The sequence below is a fragment of the Ovis aries genome, chromosome 11 (genome assembly GCF_016772045.2).
Source record: "Ovis aries strain OAR_USU_Benz2616 breed Rambouillet chromosome 11, ARS-UI_Ramb_v3.0, whole genome shotgun sequence".
Lineage (NCBI taxonomy): Eukaryota > Metazoa > Chordata > Mammalia > Artiodactyla > Bovidae > Ovis > Ovis aries.
The window spans coordinates 30,217,955-30,237,639 of record NC_056064.1 but is presented as its reverse complement, the minus strand read 5'-3'; the positions used below and the strand labels follow the sequence as shown (position 1 = coordinate 30,237,639).

The 19,685-nt window shown below is 44.4% G+C and overlaps 1 protein-coding gene across 3 annotated transcripts in view; it reads right to left on the bottom strand.

Moving 5' to 3' along the window:
• DNAH9 (dynein axonemal heavy chain 9) overlaps positions 1–19,685 on the bottom strand; it is a 285,514-nt gene that overhangs the window by 174,878 nt on the left and 90,951 nt on the right. For all 3 annotated transcript variants that reach the window (XM_027974876.2, XM_060394831.1, XM_042255676.2), the window contains exons 25-28: positions 16,637–16,876; positions 16,131–16,291; positions 3,791–3,947; positions 998–1,102 (exon numbers count right to left, since the gene is read on the bottom strand). In XM_027974876.2, coding sequence (XP_027830677.2) covers positions 998–1,102; positions 3,791–3,947; positions 16,131–16,291; positions 16,637–16,876 — 663 coding nt within the window. The remainder of the gene's footprint in view (positions 1–997; positions 1,103–3,790; positions 3,948–16,130; positions 16,292–16,636; positions 16,877–19,685) is intronic.

The window sequence follows — 19,685 nt, the reverse complement described above, 5'->3', positions numbered from 1 at the left end:
CACCATCATTATCACCATTATTGTCATCATCACCACAATCACCACCATCATCATCCATCATCACCCTTATCATCATCGCCACCACCATCACCATCACCACCACCACCATCATCACCGTGACCACAACCACCATTATCACCATCACTATCACCACCACCACCACCACCATCACCACAGCCACCACCATCACCACCACCTTCACCACAGCCACCACCATCATCACCATCATATCAGAGACTGACATTTATTGTGTGCCTACTATGTGTAGGGCTTTAAGTTAACTCATTCAACAATTATTACAACCAGATCAAGTATGTACTATTATTAACCCCCTTTACAGATGTGGAATTTGAGATATTGACTTGTCCAAGGGCACATGGCTAGTAGGTGGCAGGACCAGAAGTGAACAGTGTGGTTTCAGAGCTGACACACATAACCACTTCTCCCCTGCCTTGTCTGGCTAACTCTACAAGACCCTGCTTCTTTCACAATCCCAGCTATATGTGGAACTTGGTCATTTAATCTCTGGAGCCCAAGATGAACTCTCTGCTGACTTTGGTCTATCTGTCTCTCACTGCTTCCCTTTTGTCCCCTGGCTCCTTGCAAGGACACATGGAGACAGCTTGTTGGTAACCTCTAGTACTAGGTGCTGCACTGGGACACCACGGGTGTGAGTATTCATGACAGACAGTTCTGTGCCTTTTCTAAGGAGTTGGGCTCTGCCATCCTGCTGAGCCTTTCCTCATCCCCAAGAATCAGGTGCATGGATGTTCTTTCTTCCCATTTTACAGAAGAGGAAATGGAGAATCAAGGCCAGTAAATGGATTCCCCTTGGTAGGGCCCCGTGGATACCCTGTGCTGCACCCATGCCTGATTTAGGCAGATGGAGGAAATCCAACAGGGGGGAGGTGAGGAGGGGGTGAAATCAAGAGGGTGCAGAAGGCCTCGGTGCTTGGCATGAAGACCACGTGCTCCCACCAACTTCTGTCCCCAGTACCTGCACCGCCACCACTGACAAGACCTCCACAGAGATTCGATTAAACTCATCAAAACAGCCCCAGGCACCAGTCTGAGCAAGGCCCTTGTAGATGTTGCCGCAAGACTGCAAAGAGATGTACAGAGATTAAATTACCATCCATGCTAGGCTTACCACTACATGTCTAAGTATTGATAATTTTCTATCCCCTTTATTATAGAACTCCTGATTCCTTAAAGACCAGTGGTTAGAAACTGGTCAATCCTAAAGGAAATCAATCCTGAATATTCATTGGAAGGACTGATGTTGAAGCTGAAGCTCCAATACTTTGGCCATCTGATGGGAAGAGCCAACTCATTGGAAAAGACTCTGATGCTGGGAAAGATTGGAGGAAAGAGGAGAAGGGGACAACAGAGGATGAGATGGTTGGATGGCATCATTGACTCGATGGACATGAGTTTGAGCAAACTCCAGGAGATGGTGAAGGACGGGGAAGCCTGGAGTGCTGCAGTCTGTGGAGTCACAAAGAGTTGGACATGACTCAGCAACTGAACAACAACAACTATTGCATACATCTAATCTATATATCTCTCTGCATGCATGCTAAGTCGCTTCAGTTATGTCCAACTCTTTGCGACCCCATGGACTATAGCCTGCCAGGCTTCTCTGTCCATGGGATTCTCCAAGCAAGGATACTGGAGTGTGTTGCCATGACCTCCTCCAGGGATCTTCCCCACCCAGGGATGGAAGCCATGTCTGTTACATCTCTGCATTGGCAGGCAGGTTCTTTACCACTAGTACCAGCTGGGAAGCATCAATCTCTCTATCATTTATTTATTTATTGATCAAACAATCATCTATCTCTCCATCTCCATTTATTCATCTGCCCATCACTCCATTCCTCTATCTGAGTAGCTGAACAAGAAAGGGAAGAGGAGGTTTGACACTACTTAGTGAGGCTGCTTGGTTACAAAGGATGTCTGGTGTCCAGGAAGTGGTCACCTTACCTTTGCTGTGTACCACTACAGCTATACTTACTGTTCTTGCTCTGATCTGTGTCTAGACTAGACACACACGGCTGAATTTTCACATGGTTCAAACAAATTGAGAGCAGACTCATCCTCTCATCCTGTACTCTTAGAGGAATTGGTGGGGTCAGGGTTCAGTAATCAAGTTTTGAAAGGACTGAGTGAAATGACTGTAGTGACCTCTGACCATGGAGCCAACTCATCTCTTCCTGTTCCCTGTGTTAGGTGTGACTTTAAGAAATATGCCTTTTCAAAAAAAAGAAAAAGAAATATGCCTTTTCTTCTTCAGTCAATATCCAAGGTCTTCCATATGTAAATAAGTGTGTCCTCCAGAATGTTCCTCTTGGGAGAGTATGTTTATCTCAGAAATGCTGCCATTGCTTAACTTGAGAAGAATCTAGAAAGTTTATTCCTAAAGCTTAGCTTGTTTCTTTAAAGGGAGAGAAATATTTCTTCTTCCAGCCTGGCTTAAAGAGAAACATTATCTTTATGTGTTCATCAATAAAAACAACCATATTAAAATTTAGTGCATAGACTATGGGAGCACAGCTATTTTGGGCCTGAATCCTCATTTTGTCTGCTTTCTATGAGAAAATATGGTGCTACAGGATTCTGCAACTCTGTGCAGCAAAATTTTATATACAAGAGAAATGATTAAAGTTGCAGCAGATCAATCTCATTTAAAGAGTTCTGTATGGGGTAACTGCAAGTGCTATCTCGCAGTCTCTAAAACTATTTTAAAATTGAATTTATTTTGCAATCAATATATCACATCACTTATATCTATAAATATTTGATCTATTTAATGTAATTATTTTCTTTTTCCACCCTAAATTTATTTAAATGCCATCCTATTTTCAAAAGGGACTTATGACAGTCTATAAAACTACATACAATAAAAAAAGAGACAGTGAGATAATCTATTATTATGCTTTAATAACAAAGAATCTATATAAGGTCTAGCTGTGAGCAGAATGTTGCTAAGAGGTGACCTAATGGCAGTCTTGTTTCCCTTGCCTTTCTTTACGACACAGCGCCTGGAATATGTTTGATATTAAAATAATGTAAAAATGAAGAGTGCCTGAATGAAGAATATTAGCCTTGCACTTGTCTTTTATGTATCTCTTGCTAAGAACAGAGGTTACTGTGACTTCCCTGGTGGTCCAGGGGTTAAGATTCTGCTTCCCAATGCAGGGACAGGAGTTCCATCTCTAGTCAGGGAACTAAGATCCCACATGCTGCATGCAACCACAGCAAGAAAAACCTATGTGCTGCAACTAAGACCCAGTGCAGCCAAAAGTTAAAAAAAAAAAGAACAGAGGTTACTCTACTCTGTCTTCAGAAGCCAAATCTGCCCCTGTAGAGTATTGTGCCCTCGAGGAATTCTAGAAAAACGCCCACTTTTACAGAAGAGCACATCTATGGCTTTTCTGTGAAGACTTTCGTATCAGCCACTTATGAGCCTTTCTGTGGTTCTGGGTCAAGCAGTGAATTTAGGCCTTTGGAAATATGTTTAGTTCCCTCATTTTACAAATGATGGAAGGAAGGTCCCAGAGGGGAAGTCACCCATCTGTGGCTGCAGAGCTCATTAGTGGAAGTGGATTCCATGGTGGTGAGGTTTAACAGGAGGTGACTCAGCTCCTGGGGCCAAGGGTCCCCAGGTCTCTTGTGAAGAAGCAGAGACCTCCTGATCTGGGTCTCTGAGCTTGGCCAGAGCGGCGTGGATAAAGCTGATCAATGGTTTGGGCCACCACCTAGCCCTAGCCCCCCAAGTCTGGGCCTGTACCTTGTAATCCATCTGCTCAGAGCAATTAAACACGTAGACCATGACACCCAGCGCCCGGCCCAGGTCCTTGGTGGTCTCTGTCTTGCCTGTGCCTGCAGGTCCTGCTGGAGCCCCGCTCATGGTGAGGTGCAGAGCCTGGGTGAGGGTGATGTAACACCTGCAGACACAGACAGGCGGAGGAGGTGGTCCTAGTGAGACAGGACTGAGCTTCAAGGCCACAAGAGGCTTGACGCAGCTTCGGTAAAGGAAAGCCCAGACTCCACCAGTCTGCTCCCCTCTGTGCTGTGGGAGGAGCTTTCTAAATGGCACCTTCCTGACTGTCTTGACCTTGCCCTCACTTATTTCTTTAGCTCACTTCTCACCGTCCTCCCCACTGCCCCCGCCCAAGTACTCTTAAGTTCATTTGTGAAGAGGTATTCTCACTTGCTCAGCACTGTGGTCTGAATGTTAGTGTCTCTGCTAAATCCATATGTTGAAACCGTATCTTAACCCCCTAAAGATTGTGGTATTAGGAGGCAGGGTTTTCAGGAGATGATTAGGTCATGTAGGTGGAGTCCTCATGAATGGACTTCATGCCTTATTAAAGGGATCCCGAACAATCCTTTGTCCCTTCTACCGTGTACACACAAGTCCCTGTGTCCCTGTCCTTTAAGATAAATGGCTTTTGCTTTAGTCTCCCAAGTCTCCCCCTAAGCCTCAAAGAGCTGACTCAAGAGTTAATGACAAGGGACTTCCCTGGTGGTCCAGTGGCTAAGACTCCGTGCTCCCAAAGCAGGGCGCCCGAGTTCCATCCCTGGTCAGGGAACTAGATCCCACATGCTGCAATTGAGAGTTCAAATGCCCAAACCAAAAGATCCTGCAAAGACTTACGCAGGAATGTTCAAAGCAGCAATATTTATAACAATAAGAAACTGGGAACAACTCAGGTGTCCATCAACCATGAGTGAATGAACAAAATGCAATCTATCTGTGTAATGGAATGCTATTTAACAAAGTAGTGGAATTAAGCACTGACACATACAACATGGATGAACCTTAAAAACATTAAAATGAAGGAAGTCAGATGCAAAAGATCCCATACTATTCCACTTATGAAATGTCTAGAAGATGCAGAGAGAGCACATCAGGAGCTGCCTAGGGAGGGTGATGCAAGTGAGGCCTGACTGCAAACAGGGTGACAGCAATATTCTAGAGCTAAATTGTGATCGCGGCTGCACAAGTCTAATGTACTAGAAATCATTGATTTGTACACTTGTAATGGGTGAACTTTAAGACATGTAAATTGTATCTCAGCTTTTAAAACTGTGGTATTGGCCTTTTTAATACCTAGAAAATCAATACAGAGGCTCTCAACCTGCAGTCTAGATTGGTGGGGAGGCGGGGTGCTGTCTGAGGAAAAAGGTGTCTCTGAAATGAACTCTTTGGTTTTGAATCTGATGCTAGAGTTGACCAGAATCTCTAACTTAACACTTTTCTCACCAGATGGTGACTGCACCTCCACTGCCACCAAAATTGCTTTGAAAAGATTTGGAGTTCCTGAATTCTCCTTTAATTCGGTGTGAAATTTCCATAGCTACTTCAGCCTTTGACAAAGAAACCCAGGAAGGCAGTTTGCCCGGGTGGGGAGAATATGCAGAATTGCTGTTCTGCCTGGAGTTCTCCTGTGTAATGGGGTGAGGTGGGGATGGGCTGGCTGACTTTAACCCCTGGGGAGCTGGGCTCATGCAACTGCACCACGTTGTTGTTCTGTTGTTTAGTCACCAAGTCACATCCAACTCTGCGAACTCATGGACTGTGGCCCTCCAGGCTCCTCTGTCCATGGGATTCCCCAGGCAAGAATACAGGAGTGAGTTGTCATTTCTTTCTCCAGAGGATCTTCCCGACCCAGGAGTTGAGCTCATGTCTTCAGCACTGCAGATTTTTTTACCACTGAGGCATGGGGGATGCCCTTCAGCTGCTGATCTGGGAGGTGGGCCAGAAGGTGAGGGGAGTCAGAAAGCGAAAGTGTTCATTTCTGAGTCATGTCCGACCCTTTGTGACCCCATGGACTGTGGTCCGCCAGGCTCCTCTGTCCACGGGATTATCCAGGCAAGAGTATTGGAGTGGGTTGCCATGCTCTCCCCTCCAGGGTATCTTCCCAACCCAGGGGTCCAACCCAAGTCTCCTGCACTGCAAGCAGATTCTTTACTGACTGAGCCACGTGGGAAGACAAATCAGGGTTAAGGTGAAAAGCTAGGTCCCACCTCACCTTCCTCAGTCACTGTGATCACTTGGCAATGCTTCTCTCCAACACTGATAGCTACATCTTCAGAGTTCTATGTGCAGCTTTAACCAAACCTGTGCTCTTAGGCTGAGCTCTGTCTCCACACTGGACCCAAGGCCTTCCATCTCTGCTAGTCTCAGGCTTCTTCCAGACCTTTGAAGGCCTGCTATAGCCTTGAGTATCCCCAGGATGAAAGGCAACTGCCTGGACAGGGGAATCCTGGCCCCCAGCCAACTCTCCCAACCTTTTATATATATAATTGCCCATAATAACAGGAACTCTGGAGCTGGAAGGAATTTCTGAGATCAACTAATCCAATCCCCTTATATCACAGATGGATAGATTGAGATTTGTGGGTTTCCCAGATGGCTCAGTGGTAAAGAATCCATCTACCAATGCAGGAAACACAGGAGACATGGGTTTGATCCCTGGGTTGGGAAGAGTCCCCCAGAGGAGGAGATGACAACCCACTCCAGTATTGTTGCCTGGAGAATCCCATGGACAGAGGAGCCTGGTGGGCTGCAGTCTGTGGGGTCACAAAGAGTTGGACATGACTGAGCAGGCATGCACAATGCAAAAAGACTGAGGTTAAGGGAGGGAAGCTGGGCTGTCTAAGGAGTTCTAGTAACCAAGGCAGGGACAGTGGGCCTTTAGCTTGGGCCATGAGGAAACACAAAGAAAGGAAAGAGCATTCCTCTCCTCTGTGTGTGTTGGGGAGGGGTGGGCGGCACTGGCATTATGTTGGGCCAGCAGGATGTCCTGTTCTTTGGGACACACACTCCTCCTCCAAGATTCTGTCTGTGGTCTCGTTAGACTGTCCATCTCTTTAAATGTCTAAGTCGCTGCTTCAATCTGCTCCTGTTTCCTACTGAGAGGGCAGATCACGCTGTTGTGGTTTGAGGCAAGGACTCAGGAGTCAGACATACTAACTTTAAAGCTTGCCTCTACTACAAAGCCTTTGTGAAATCCGCACAGGTTAATAAACTTTGGTGCCTTTGAAAAAATGTGTCATTGGGGGTCTATCACACAGGATTTTCTTTGCACAAAGGAATTTAGATAGATCTGCTGCCTCATAAACAACTGCAGAGACTTCCCTGGTGGTCCGGTAGATTAAGACTTTGCCTTTCAAAGCAAGAGGGCATGAGTTTACTCCCTAGTCAGGGAGTTGAGATCCTACATGTTTCTTGGCCAAAACACCAAAACATAAGAAAACTGGAAGTGATACTGTAAGAAATTGAGTAAAGACTTTAAAAATGGTCCACATTTGAAAAAAAAAAAACTTTAAAATAAACAAAAATAAAACAACTGCAATTATGAAAATGGCAAGGGATCACTGACTGGTGACCCCAACATGAATATGCATTAATTTAGTTTGCTTGCTTATCTGGAAGACAGATTTTTAATGTTAAAAGAGATCTCAGAGGCTTGGCCATGCCATACTGCCTCCCATTAAACCTGTCAAATACTGTCATGTAGCCTTGTCTTCCAGTAAGACATGGTTTATTATTTTAGAAGCTGGCCCCTTCCACCGTGGGTTGATTCTAATTGTTTGAAAGGCCTTCCTAGTATTGAGCTAAAGTCGGTTTTATTTTCTTCGGGCAAGTGATGTCTACCGGCTTTGTTTTTATCTGATCCACCAGGCTTTTGTGAGGACAAGATGAGACAAGAGATAAGACAGTGCCTTGGAAAGTAGAAAGCTGATCCACTTTTATTATTATTATCTGTTAAGATAATAAATACAGGAAATGTAGCTTTCCCTTTTCTTTTTTTTTTGATACAGTCATTCAAATGGCAGATCAAAGAAAATATCAAAGGTGCTGTATCTTGAGTTCAGCTATGAATAGACTTGAGGCTATTCTAGCCATGTGGTTTGGCTAATCTTAGAGTTGGTGAAATCACAGCTGATTTTATTCATTTCCTATTGCTATACACACACACAAAGAGGTTTTTAAAAAACACCCATTTATAATCTCATTTCTATACATAGGAATCCAGGTGGCTCCTCTACTGATGGTCTCACAGGGTCAAAATCAAGGAACCAGTGGACTGGACTCTTATCTGGACCCTCTTGGGGAAGAACCTGCTTCCAGTCTCATTTGAATTCTTGGCCGAATTAAGCTTTACCAGTTGTAGGACTGAGGTCCTTGGTGGAATGTTTTAAAGAATTTTTAATGCAAGGCAGTAGATGGGCAGAATAGGAGATAAATTTACAAAGACCAACTGAATTTTGATGAGATTCTGTTTGTCAGGTTCTTCTTTTATGGACTATACTTTTGGTGTCATAACTGAGACATCTTTGCTTAATTTCATTCATCAAAATTAACAACATTTGCACTTCAAAAGATGCCATGAAGAAAATGAAAAGATAAGCAACAGGCTGGGATAAAATACTTGCAAACACATGTGCAATATATCCAGAATATACAAAGAAGCCTGAGGACTCAGTAAGAGTACAAACAGCTCAGTCAAACAACAGCCAAAAGGTATGAGCAGAAATTACGCCAAAGAATATATACAAATGGCCAATGAGCACATGAAAACATGCTCGACATCATTATTACAGAAATACAAACTAAAACTCAAATGAGATCCTACTTTACATCCACTAGAATGGCTACAATAATAAGACAGAATAATAAATGTTGTCAAGGATGTGGAGAAATGGGAAGCCTCACACATTGCTGGTGGGGATATAAGACAATCAAGTTACTTCAGAAAATAATTTATCAAAAAGTTAAACATAAAACTGCCATGCCACCCAATAACTCCTCTCCTAGGTATTAACCCAAGAGAAATTAAAACATGTCCATGCCAAAACTTGCATGTAAATGTTCACAGAAACATTGTTTGTAATGGCCCCAAACTAAAAATTACCTAAGATAACTGGATAGGCAAAATATGTCATTATCTGTAAAATGGATTATTGTTCAGAGATAATAAGCAACAAATTACTGACACATATTTTACAAGGAAAAAACCCCAAACATCACATAAAATGAAACAAGCCAGACACAAGAGACCACATGCTGTAAGATTCCATTTATAAGAAATGTACAAAAATAGGCAAATTTATATAGAGAGAAATAGATTAGTGACTGCACAGGACTGTGGGTGGGAATAAGGATTAACTATAAATGGCCATGAGGGATCTTACTGAGGAGCATAAAACTGCTGCAACTGATTTATGGTGATGTTTACACTACTTGATAAAGTTACCAACAATCATTGAATTATACACTTGGATGGGTAACATTTTTGACATAAAATAAAGCTCAATAAGTTGTTTTAAATATATATATTTCATTATATATATATAATAAAAAACCTTATATAGGAATAAAAAATGAAAAACTCCCTATAGAGGTAATGATAAGAAACACTCAAATCTATATGAAGATATTTATAAACTTTTCTAAGAAACGTAGCTGAAGGTGTTGCAGGAAGGGGGACCCCTGCCAGGGCCCGAAACTGGGCTCTTGTCTAACACTCGGAAATGAACTGTCTGAGGAGACACATGCGCTGACAAAGCGAGAGATTTTATTGGGAAAGGGTGCCTGGGCAGAGAGCAGGAGGGTAAGGGAACCCAGGAGGACTGCTCTGCCACAACTCACAATCTTGGGTTTTATGGTGATGGGATCAGTTTCCGGGTTGTCCTTAGCCAATCATTCTGACTCAGAGTCCTTCCTGGTGGTGCACTCCTTGTTCAGCCAAGATGGAGGCCAGTCAGAAGGATTCTGGGAGGTGGTCAGACATGGAGTGTCTCTTTTTCACCTTTCCCGAACTCTTTCGGTTGGTGGTAGCTTATTAGTTCTGTGTTCCTTATCAGGACTTCCTGTCATAAAACAACTCATGCACATGGTTACTATGGTGCCTGGCCAGGATGGGCGGTTTCAGCCAGTGTGCTTCCCCTAACAAAGGTATGAACAAAGAGAAATAGATCATATGTTAAAAAGATGTGAGGCCATTTTTTCAAAATTAATTTGAAGGTTTTAAGGTTCACCAATTAAAACCCTGATCATTTATATTTGGGGACTTGACAAAATGATTAAAGCTCATTTGAAAGAACAAAGGGAGAGCTTAAAAAAAAAAGGAAAATGCAAATAGATGATACCTTGCTATAAAAATACTAGAACTCACAATAAAGCTGCAGTCCTTAAAGAGTACAGCATATAGATGGATTAGCATAATGAAACAGAGTAAGAATAGATAGGCTGAGGCAACTTGATAGACTCAAAACTTTGACTAGGGGGATGGTTATAAGCATCTTTCCCCACTCAGGTCAGTGTCTTTTCATTTTGCTGATGGTTTCCTTCATGGTGCAAAGGCTTTTAAAAAAATGAAATTCTGCCATTTGCAACAGCATGGATGGCACTGGAGGGTATAATGCTGGGTGAAATTAAGTCAAACAGAGAAAGACAAATACTGTACGTTTTCACTTATATGTAGAATCCAAAACCATAAAGTGAATGAATATAACAAAGCAGACAGATACACACAACAAACCAGTAGATGTCAGTGGGAAGAGGGTTGGAGAGAGGAATGATACAGTGGAAGGGGATTAAGACTTGTCTCTCTGGTATGTACAAAATAGATAAGATGCAAGGATGCGATGTGCAGCAAAGGAAATAGAAGCAATACTGCATAACAACTTTTTAAAAATGCGTTTATTTATCTGGGCTTCCCTGGTGGCTCAGATGGTAAAGAATCCGCCTGCAATGCGGGACTAAGCACAGTGCGTTTATTTATTTACTTTATAGGAGTCTAATTGCTTTACGATGTTGGGTTAGTTTCTGCTGTACAACAAAATGAATCAGCTATATGTGTATATATATCCCCTCTCTCTTAAGCCTCCCTCCACCCCACCCCCAATATTTTACAATAACTTTAAATGGAGTATCATCTATAAAAACACTGAATCACTATGCTGTATGCCCAAAACTAATAGTACATTGTAAATCAACTATGTTTCAATAAAAACTTGAAAACAGAGGGTATCATTTTGCTACGGTGTGTGTGCTCAGTCGCGTCTGACTCTTTGCAACCCCACGGGCTGTAGCCTGCCAGGCTCTTCTGTCCATGAAATTTTCCAGGCAAGAATACTGGAGTGGGTTGCCGTTTCCTTCTCCAGGGGTTCTTCCTGACCCAGGGATGGAAACTGTGTCTCTTGCTTCTCCTGCATTGGCAGATGGATTCTTTACCACTAGTGCAATCTGGGAAGACCATGACTTTGGTAATTGTGGCCTATTCAGAAAATCACCCTCAGACTCTTGCATCAATTATATCTCGCCCACTTGCCTTAGTGCCTAAGAAATTAAGAGGTTCTGCAAATGGATAAGCAGTTGACTAAGACAATCCTTCCAGTAGGGGGCTGTGTGTGAAGGTGAGGGAAGGGGAGTGAAGCGGGAGGAGATCCTCCAAAGATGAAGAGACAACCTAGGAGAACAGCTTTTGTTCAGCATGAAAAAGGATCTCCATTTAGCCCTTCAACTTAGCATTGTGTTCAAGTCCTGGGACAGCGGCTGAGCCATTGTATCTACTTATACATTCTGGCCCCATCCAGGCAGTGGGACCTTCCGAAGAAACAGGCATAATCAGTCGGACGTACAGTAATGTGGTTGTGCCTTTAATGAATGTGCAGAGGCTGTGCGGATCAATTGTCCATTTGATTAATTCCTCTGGCAGGAGAGAATTAAATGTACTTAAGCGGTACACTAGCAAAAACTCAATGCTCTTTAAAATGAGATTTTCTGGGTGGAGGCCAATTTGTTTTTTCTGGCCAAGACATTTCTTGAGGTAATAATAGAAGTCAGTGAGAAAATGGAATTTGCCGTATAAGTATCCACACTAGAAGAGCATCTTACGCGCAGAACAAGGTCAAGCTCTGTACAGTATTCACCGTTTTTTGCAGCAAATCTTCCTTTTAAGTTCCTATTTGCATTCTTTCATAGGAGAGGGAATAATGCGTATTTTGAAAATAATTCATTGTCCAAACTTTATGCCGTTCCTCTAGGAGGCATTCAGCATTAGAGTACTAAAGATCTCTAACTCCAAAAGAAGCAATCATTGCCTTCAACTCATGGGCAGATGTGAAGACCCAGGGAAAAGGAAAGTCGTGTACTTTTTATTGCTTGGAATAATGTCTGATGTGCCAGGGGAGAGGAAGGAAATACTCTGAATGGTAAGGGAAGCTGAATGCGTCAACCCAGGTCTCAGAAATCATTTCACTGCTTTTACACAAGGAATATTTCTCAAATGCCTGTTATTTGCTGGACATGATGTTGAGTCCTGAGGCACCATGAAGCAGTGAGCCAATCAAAGTCAATGCTTTTGTGGAACATATAGTCCAAAGTGAGAGACAGACATTAATCAAGTTGCTCAAACATATAATAGCTTCATTTCTCTGCTCTGAGTGATATAAATTCCCAAACTATTAGCTCATAGTCCAAGGCAGGCAAAAAAAAAAAAAAAAACCCTCACTGTCAGAGAGAATACCCTTCTGGATGCCCTTCCTGTTTAGAACAGGTATCTTGCTGAGAATCACCACAAAGGCAAAGACATGTGAGAGGGTCGCCTGTGAATGAAACTCCAGGTGGAAAAGCTTTTCCCAGTACCCATAGCGAATGAGCCCCTCCAACTGATCGTGACCCAGTGAAGCCCTAGCAAAACCCCTGAGACACCTGAACCCTCAGAGTTGCTGCTGTCTTTACTGTTCCAGCTGCAGAGAAATCTGTTGATGCTGTCTGCCTTCTGTCCTCAGCTGGGGCAGGGAGCAGGGTGGGTGCCCAGATGAGAGCAGGAGAGAGCATAGGGCCTGCTTCTGCTTTGGGAACCAAGGCATAGACGGAGTGCCATGTGGACCCCTCGTTTGAGTCAATCCCCTCTTCCCAATTCTGTCATTCTTAAGACCTGGGTTTTCAACCATGAACTATTGTTCATTCACTGAGAGAGAGTAATTCAACATCTACTAGGTATTGGTGAAAATAGCAACAGATGAGACAGACAAAGATCTTTGAGAGGAAAAAGTTTACATTCCAAAGGGGACTATTGCCAAGAAGCCAGAAGGCAAGTTCATTTCAGAATGTGGGAGATGTTGAAAAGTGAAAGAGAAAGTCACTCAGTAGGGTCTGACTCTTTGTGACTCCATGGACTATATAGTTCATGGAATTCTCCAGGCCAGAATACTGGAGTGGGTAGCCGTTCCCTTCTCCAGGGGATCTTCCCAACCCAGGGATCAAACCCAGGTCTCCTGCATTGCAGGTGGATTCTTTACCAGCTGAGCCACAAGGGAAGCCCAAGAATACTGCAATGGGTAGTCTATCCCTTCTCCAGTGGATCTTCCCGACCCAGGAATCAAAGCGGATCTCCTGCATGGCAGGTGGATTCTTTATCAGCTGAGCAACTAGGGAAGCCCTTAGGGAGAGGATAAATGGGGGGATCCTTAATGTTATTTGCGTGTGTACGGGTATGTGTGTGTGTGTGTGTGTGTGTGTCTGTGTTGGACAGGTGGGAGAGGTTGTCTTTTAGAAAGAGTGGTCATGGAAGGTCTCTTCAGAGCGAAGAGCAGAACAAGAAAGGATGAGAGGATGACAGTGGAGCAGAAAGCATGGGGACGATCAGGCCAGACAGAAGGGACCACACGTATTCACGGCTGTAGCTTGAAATGAACTTAAAGGGGTCGAGGAACACAGAGGAGGCCAATGTGGCTGGACTGCAGGCTGTGAGGCATCAGGGTGGTTGGCAGGAATTACCATGTTCCACAAGGAATTCATATTTTAGTCTAAATGCAGTGGGGAGCAGCTGGAGACAGTGATGTGACCTCTACAGGCTCCCATGAACAGAGAGATGCAAGAGTAAACAAATGAGCGGTTTGAGCGGGACTCTGGGTGGAAGATGAATTACAAAAATGAAAAGCATGGGGGGAGATGGACCAGGAGGTCTTCCTCTATGGATGATGCTGGGACCTCCAGTGACTTTGAAGTTCCCACACCCCTATTCATTCAGCGAGCAGAGTGATTACAAGTTCACTAATTGTTATTTGGAAATATATCTGAGGATTTAGCCAGAATACAGGCGATAATACTTAAAATAGGCAGAGAGAAAATTAAGTAGAAGATGGCACGGATTCTATTTGGCCACTTTAACCATCACAATTTATGACCGTGTCTTCATTACCTACAGGTCGCTTATTCTGGGTTAGCCAGTCACTCACATATGCAGGTCTTTTTGCAGAAGAGATTTAATGTTCAGTGGAATTATAAGGGGAAAGGGCACCAGCACTTAACAGAATTTATAGAAATCTCTGCAGAATTAATATACCATTTCTCCCACGGATCATGACCTAATCTCCCTGTTCTCTCTCTCCTTTGCCCACATTATTTTGTCAGATGAATCTTTACAAGTTTTCATCCTTTTTACTCTTCCGATGAAAAAGTTTCAATAGTTGATCACTCCTTACTGGATAAAGAATATGATTTTCACATTTCACAGTTAGACTCTTACCCATCTTACCAGGCTTGTTCCTGACTACTTCCCCCAAAGTCCCTCTTCTAAGAACATGCTTTAAATTTTCCCATATCCACATCTTTGCCCACAAAATTCCAACCAGCATGCTAATCAGTAATTCTTCAACTTTGGGGCATCTCAGACCACTTTAACAATTAATGAATGCTATAGATCCAACTCATGGCAAAAGGAGAAGGGGGTAACAGAAGAGGAGCTGGTTAGATAGCATCACCGATTCAATGGACATGAATCTGAGCAAACTCCAGGGAACAGTGGAGGACAGGGGAGCCTGTCATGCTGCAGTCCATGGGGTCACAATGAGTCAGACACGACTGAGCGACTGAACAACAACAGTGTATCTTTTCAATAGGAAAGGTGACATGTGCACAGCTTTCTGTACAATCTCATAGCCTGTCAGTCATCCTAAAACCAACTGAAATCCTGTTAGAGTCCTACACACCCTTCAGGGTCCAGGTCAGATACTGTCTTCCTTGCAGTGTTCCTGGTCCTCTTCATCCTGCGGTGGTTGAGATTCTCTGTGCTCAGAGGTCACTTACTTGGAAGTTTGTAGTGAATAGCTCTGTGCCCTGTTCTGTACTATGACCTTGCACATTTTCCCTGTGCTATTTATTTCAGTAAGTCCAGTTGCTCAGTCATGTCCAACTCTTTGTGACCCCACGGACTCCAGCATGCCGGGCTTCCCTGTCCTTCACTGTTTCCCTGAGTTTGTTCAAATTCATGTCCATCGAGTCAGTGATGCCATCCAACCATCTCATCCTCTGTCATCCCCTTCTCCTCCCGCCTTCAATCTTTCCCAGCGTTGGGGTCTTTTCCATTGAGTCAGTTCTTATCATCAGGTGGCAGAGTATTAAAGCTTCAGCTTTGGCATCAGTCCCTAAAATGAATATTCAGGACTGATTTCCTTCAGGATTGACTGGTTTGATCACCTTGCTGTCCAAGGGACTCTCAAGAGTCTTCTCCAACACCATAGTTCAAAAGCATCATTTCTTCGGCACGATTTTTTTAAACTTTTGTTTTTCTTGGTCGTGCAGCGCAACGTGCAACATCATAGTTCCCCAATCAGGGGTCAAACCTGAGCCCCCTTCATTGACAACACAGACTCCCAACCACTTGACCACCAGGGAAATCCTTCCCCTTATACTTCTGAAATTTTTATCTACACGTCTTATTTCCCTCAACAAAACTGGAGTTTAAGTTTTAGTGATCTCTGCATTTCCAGTGACTATTAGTCTGCCTGGCATAACCACTGAGCCCATGTGCTCCAGAGCCTGTGTGCCAAAACTAGAGAATCTGTGCACCACAATGAGAGATCCTGCATGCCACAACTAAGACCCAAGACAGCCAAATAAAGAAAAACAAACAGACACACGTGGCTCACTGATTTGCTCTGGGGTTTGCTCTGATCAGGGTTCTGTTCTATGCCATTTCAGTTTATTTTGCATCTGTTGGGTCAAGTCTGGCCCTCTCCCTGCAGCCTTGTGGACAAATAGCAAGTGATCGTGGATGGTGAGAGCCAGACAGCAGAAGGCGCCTGTGTAGCCTTCTAGTGCTCACCTGTCTGTCAAGGGCGTGATCACCAGGCGAGGGGTATTTCCCAGGTACTCATAGGAGTATAGAAACTGGGCATCACAGATGTTGGCGAAGCAGTGTTTGGCCTCGTCATCCCATCGGTGCCTTAGCTGGGACAGCCAGAGGAAGGCCTGGGCGTTATCTACCTAGAGAAGGAGAGGCAGAGTAGGTTGGTAAATCACAAGATTCAACAGGTAGGAGGTGGCCCCATGGCTGCAGAATGCACAGGGCTCGGGGTGAGCCAGGTGTTGTGCACCATTCAGGAGAGCAGCACGCTGCCCGGCATGGCACAGAAAGCACGAGCCACTTGGATGATGCTGTTTTGCTGGGGTTTAAAGGTAGGAGCAGCCACCTTGATCCTCTCCCAGTTCCCTGACTGGTGCAGAGTTTGGGGCCCCTGTGTTTTGCCCACATGTGAGCTTCTTCCAAATCCCAGTACTTGTGGTATAGCTACCCACAAAGAGTGGTACTCTCGAGAGTCCGGGACCCACCTTCTGAGCAATCATCTTGGCCACCACATCCCGGGCATGGACATCGAGGGTGCACATGGTCATGATCTTCTGCCGGTCCCCCTTGGAGAGCTGGCCAATGAGCATGGTGATGAGGGTTTTGAGCTGGGCCACTTGCTTCTTGTAATAGTCCTTCATGGCATTCTCATAGCCTTCCTCCAGCCTTGCAAATGCCATGCCCACCTCTGTGGTCCACCAGATCTGGGTACAGGTCAGGGCCACCTATGGTACCAAGAGTTGCTTAGGAAAGCCATTACCAGGACTGTCTCTCAAACCAGCCCACTCTCACACAGCAGGGGCTGAGAATATAATTGTGTGGGTGATGGACATCCCTTCCCTCCCTCTTCAACCAGCACTGTTCTGTTGAACACGTGCTTCTAAGTCCTCGGAGATATAAAGTGGGTACAACACAAGTGGGGAGAGTCCTTTCTGCTCTTGAAAAATGTACCATTTGGTTGAGAACAGCTAAAGGCTCATTCAGGTCAATGTTAGTCGCTTTTAGAAATTGCTACATTGACCTTTCTGTTTTTGCTTCCCAGTTCACAGCACCTTTCCTGTGCCTGGGAGGATAACAAAGTCTTGAGTGGACATCTCAATGATACTCAGTCTTTTGCTCTGTTCTTCTGGAAACCCTTACAGTTGAAGTATTCTAGTTGAGTGAGCCACTGCTGATTATGTGTGGCAGATTTTTTTCTTGCCCATAGTACTTACACTGTATCTTTAAACATCTCTTCAAACTTTTAACTTTGAAAAGCCTGCTCTTTCTTTAAATTGGAGTCTGATTGCTTTACAACACTTGTTAGTCTCTGCTGTACAACGAAGTGAATCATCAGTTCTATGTATACATATGTCTCCTCCCTCTTGGACCCCACATCCCGCCCCTCTCGGTCATCACAGGGCACAGGGCCGAGCTCCCTGTATTATGCAGCAGCTCCCCACTAGCTACCTATTTCACACATGGTAGTGTATGCATGTCAATCCCATCTCCCCATTCATCCCACTCTCCCCTTCCTGCCCTGTGTCCACATGGCCGTTCTTACATCTGTGTCTCTAACTTGGAAAGGTCTACTCTTTGCAGGTCAGGAAGGATGACACTGAAATTCAGTGTGGTCACTTTGATTTGTTGGAGAAGGAAATGGCAACCCACTCCAGTGTTCTTGCCTAAAAAATCCCATGGACAAAGGAGCCTGGTGGGCTATGGTCCATGGGGTCGCAGAGAGTTGGACATGACTGAGCAAACAAACAATGCTTTGATTTGTATTCTTCAGAGATTCAAAATAAATAAATGGAAACAGTGATTGATTTAAATGAACCTTTCTTCTGCTTGCTGAAAACAGAAGATATAATACGGAAAATGCATAATTTTGATTCTGCATGGTGAAGGATTTAGAGACACTGATCCTCTGCGGTCCCACTTGGCTCAGGAGACACTGCTCTAGATGAATCTGTCAGAATGCAGGAAGAAACACATTTTCTTGCCTCAAAATTCTGACTCAGGCAAACAAGGAATCCTGGTGGGAATTATTCACTTCGTGAAGCAGAGAATTCTGTTGTAGTAAAAGTACTATTCTTGAATTTACCTGTTTTTTTTTGTTTGTTTGTTTGTTTGTTTTTTACCTTTGGATTTAGACATGTTGGATTTTTTAGAGGTTCCTCCTATAGTGTAATCTGGTCAGAATGGTCTGAATGTGATGTGCAATTGTACTTGTGACTCCTGTAGCCCACCAGGCTCCTCTGTCCGTGGGATTTCCCAGGCAAGTATACTGGACTGGGTTGTCCTCTCCTTCTCCAGGGGATCTTCCTGACAAGGGACTGAACCCATGTCTCCTGCATTGGCAGGTGGGTTCTTTATCACTGGCGCCACCTGGGAGGCCCCTGCTCTTCTGCAGCACTGGCTTATTTCTCTGCTCTGTCTACACTCACTGTCAACATGTCCCGCCTACTTCTCTCTTCTCAACTACCGGCGGTGTGATCTCTTCTCTACCACTTCACTGAGATGGCCTCACCAAGGTCATGGATGTTCCTTAGCCTCTTTACTTTGCTTGATCTCCTAGACGTGTGTGGCATAACTGACCTCTTACCTGCTACCAACGCCTTCTGTTTTCGTTTCCATGATTACCATGGCCAGGCTTTCCTTCTATCAGGAAAGGGACTGTTTCTCATTCTGCTGCCCTGGTTTCTCTGTGCCTATGCAGCCTTTGGATGACGCTCGTGGGTTTGATCTGCAGCCTCAGCTCGGTCTACACAATCTTACCTAACACCTATGGCTTCAATCACCACCAGATATCTGTAACCCCCAAATGTACCACCAGTAGTATTGGGTTGGCCAAAGAATTTGTTTGTGTTTTTCCGTAGGATGTCATAGAAAAACCCAAACGGACTTCTCAGCCAGCCCAATACTAGACATTAAGAGGGAAGGGAGGGGTGGTGTATAGCAGCCAAGGTCATTAAAAAGTAACCTCACTAGCTCCCCCTCTTTCTTCTATTACCCTCCTGAGATACCGGGAAAGGACTTAGATCTATCTTGGAATCACATCACTCCCAAGCACGGTCTATAAGGACTATGTTCCAGTTTCCTCCCCTGAACCATCTGCTGCCCCTTGCTCCTTCTACCTGTTACTCCTGCTTCAACCATGCTCATGCCTTGAACACATTAGACTCTCCCTTGCATCTGAGCCTTTGTCCACAGTCTTTCCCACACTTGGGTGCTCTTCCCTCTATCTTTCACCTGCCAACTCCTCTTTCAAACCTCAGCCTAGAATCATGTCTTCAGGAGGGTCATCCCCAGACCACATTACCCAGCTCCCAGAGACCCTGACTTTCCTTTACCATCACACCAGGTCCCATCTTTAGGCAGCTGACTACCACGCCAGTCTGTAAACTCCATCAGGGTGGGATTACATTGTCTTGTTTCCTGCTGGTGTCTCCTGTGCTCAGCAAAGGGCTTAGCACATAAAAAGAGAGCTGGCTCAGTGAGTTGAATTGTCTATGTGTTCTCCCTGCTGTATGCAGCTAATGGAGTAAAATGGAC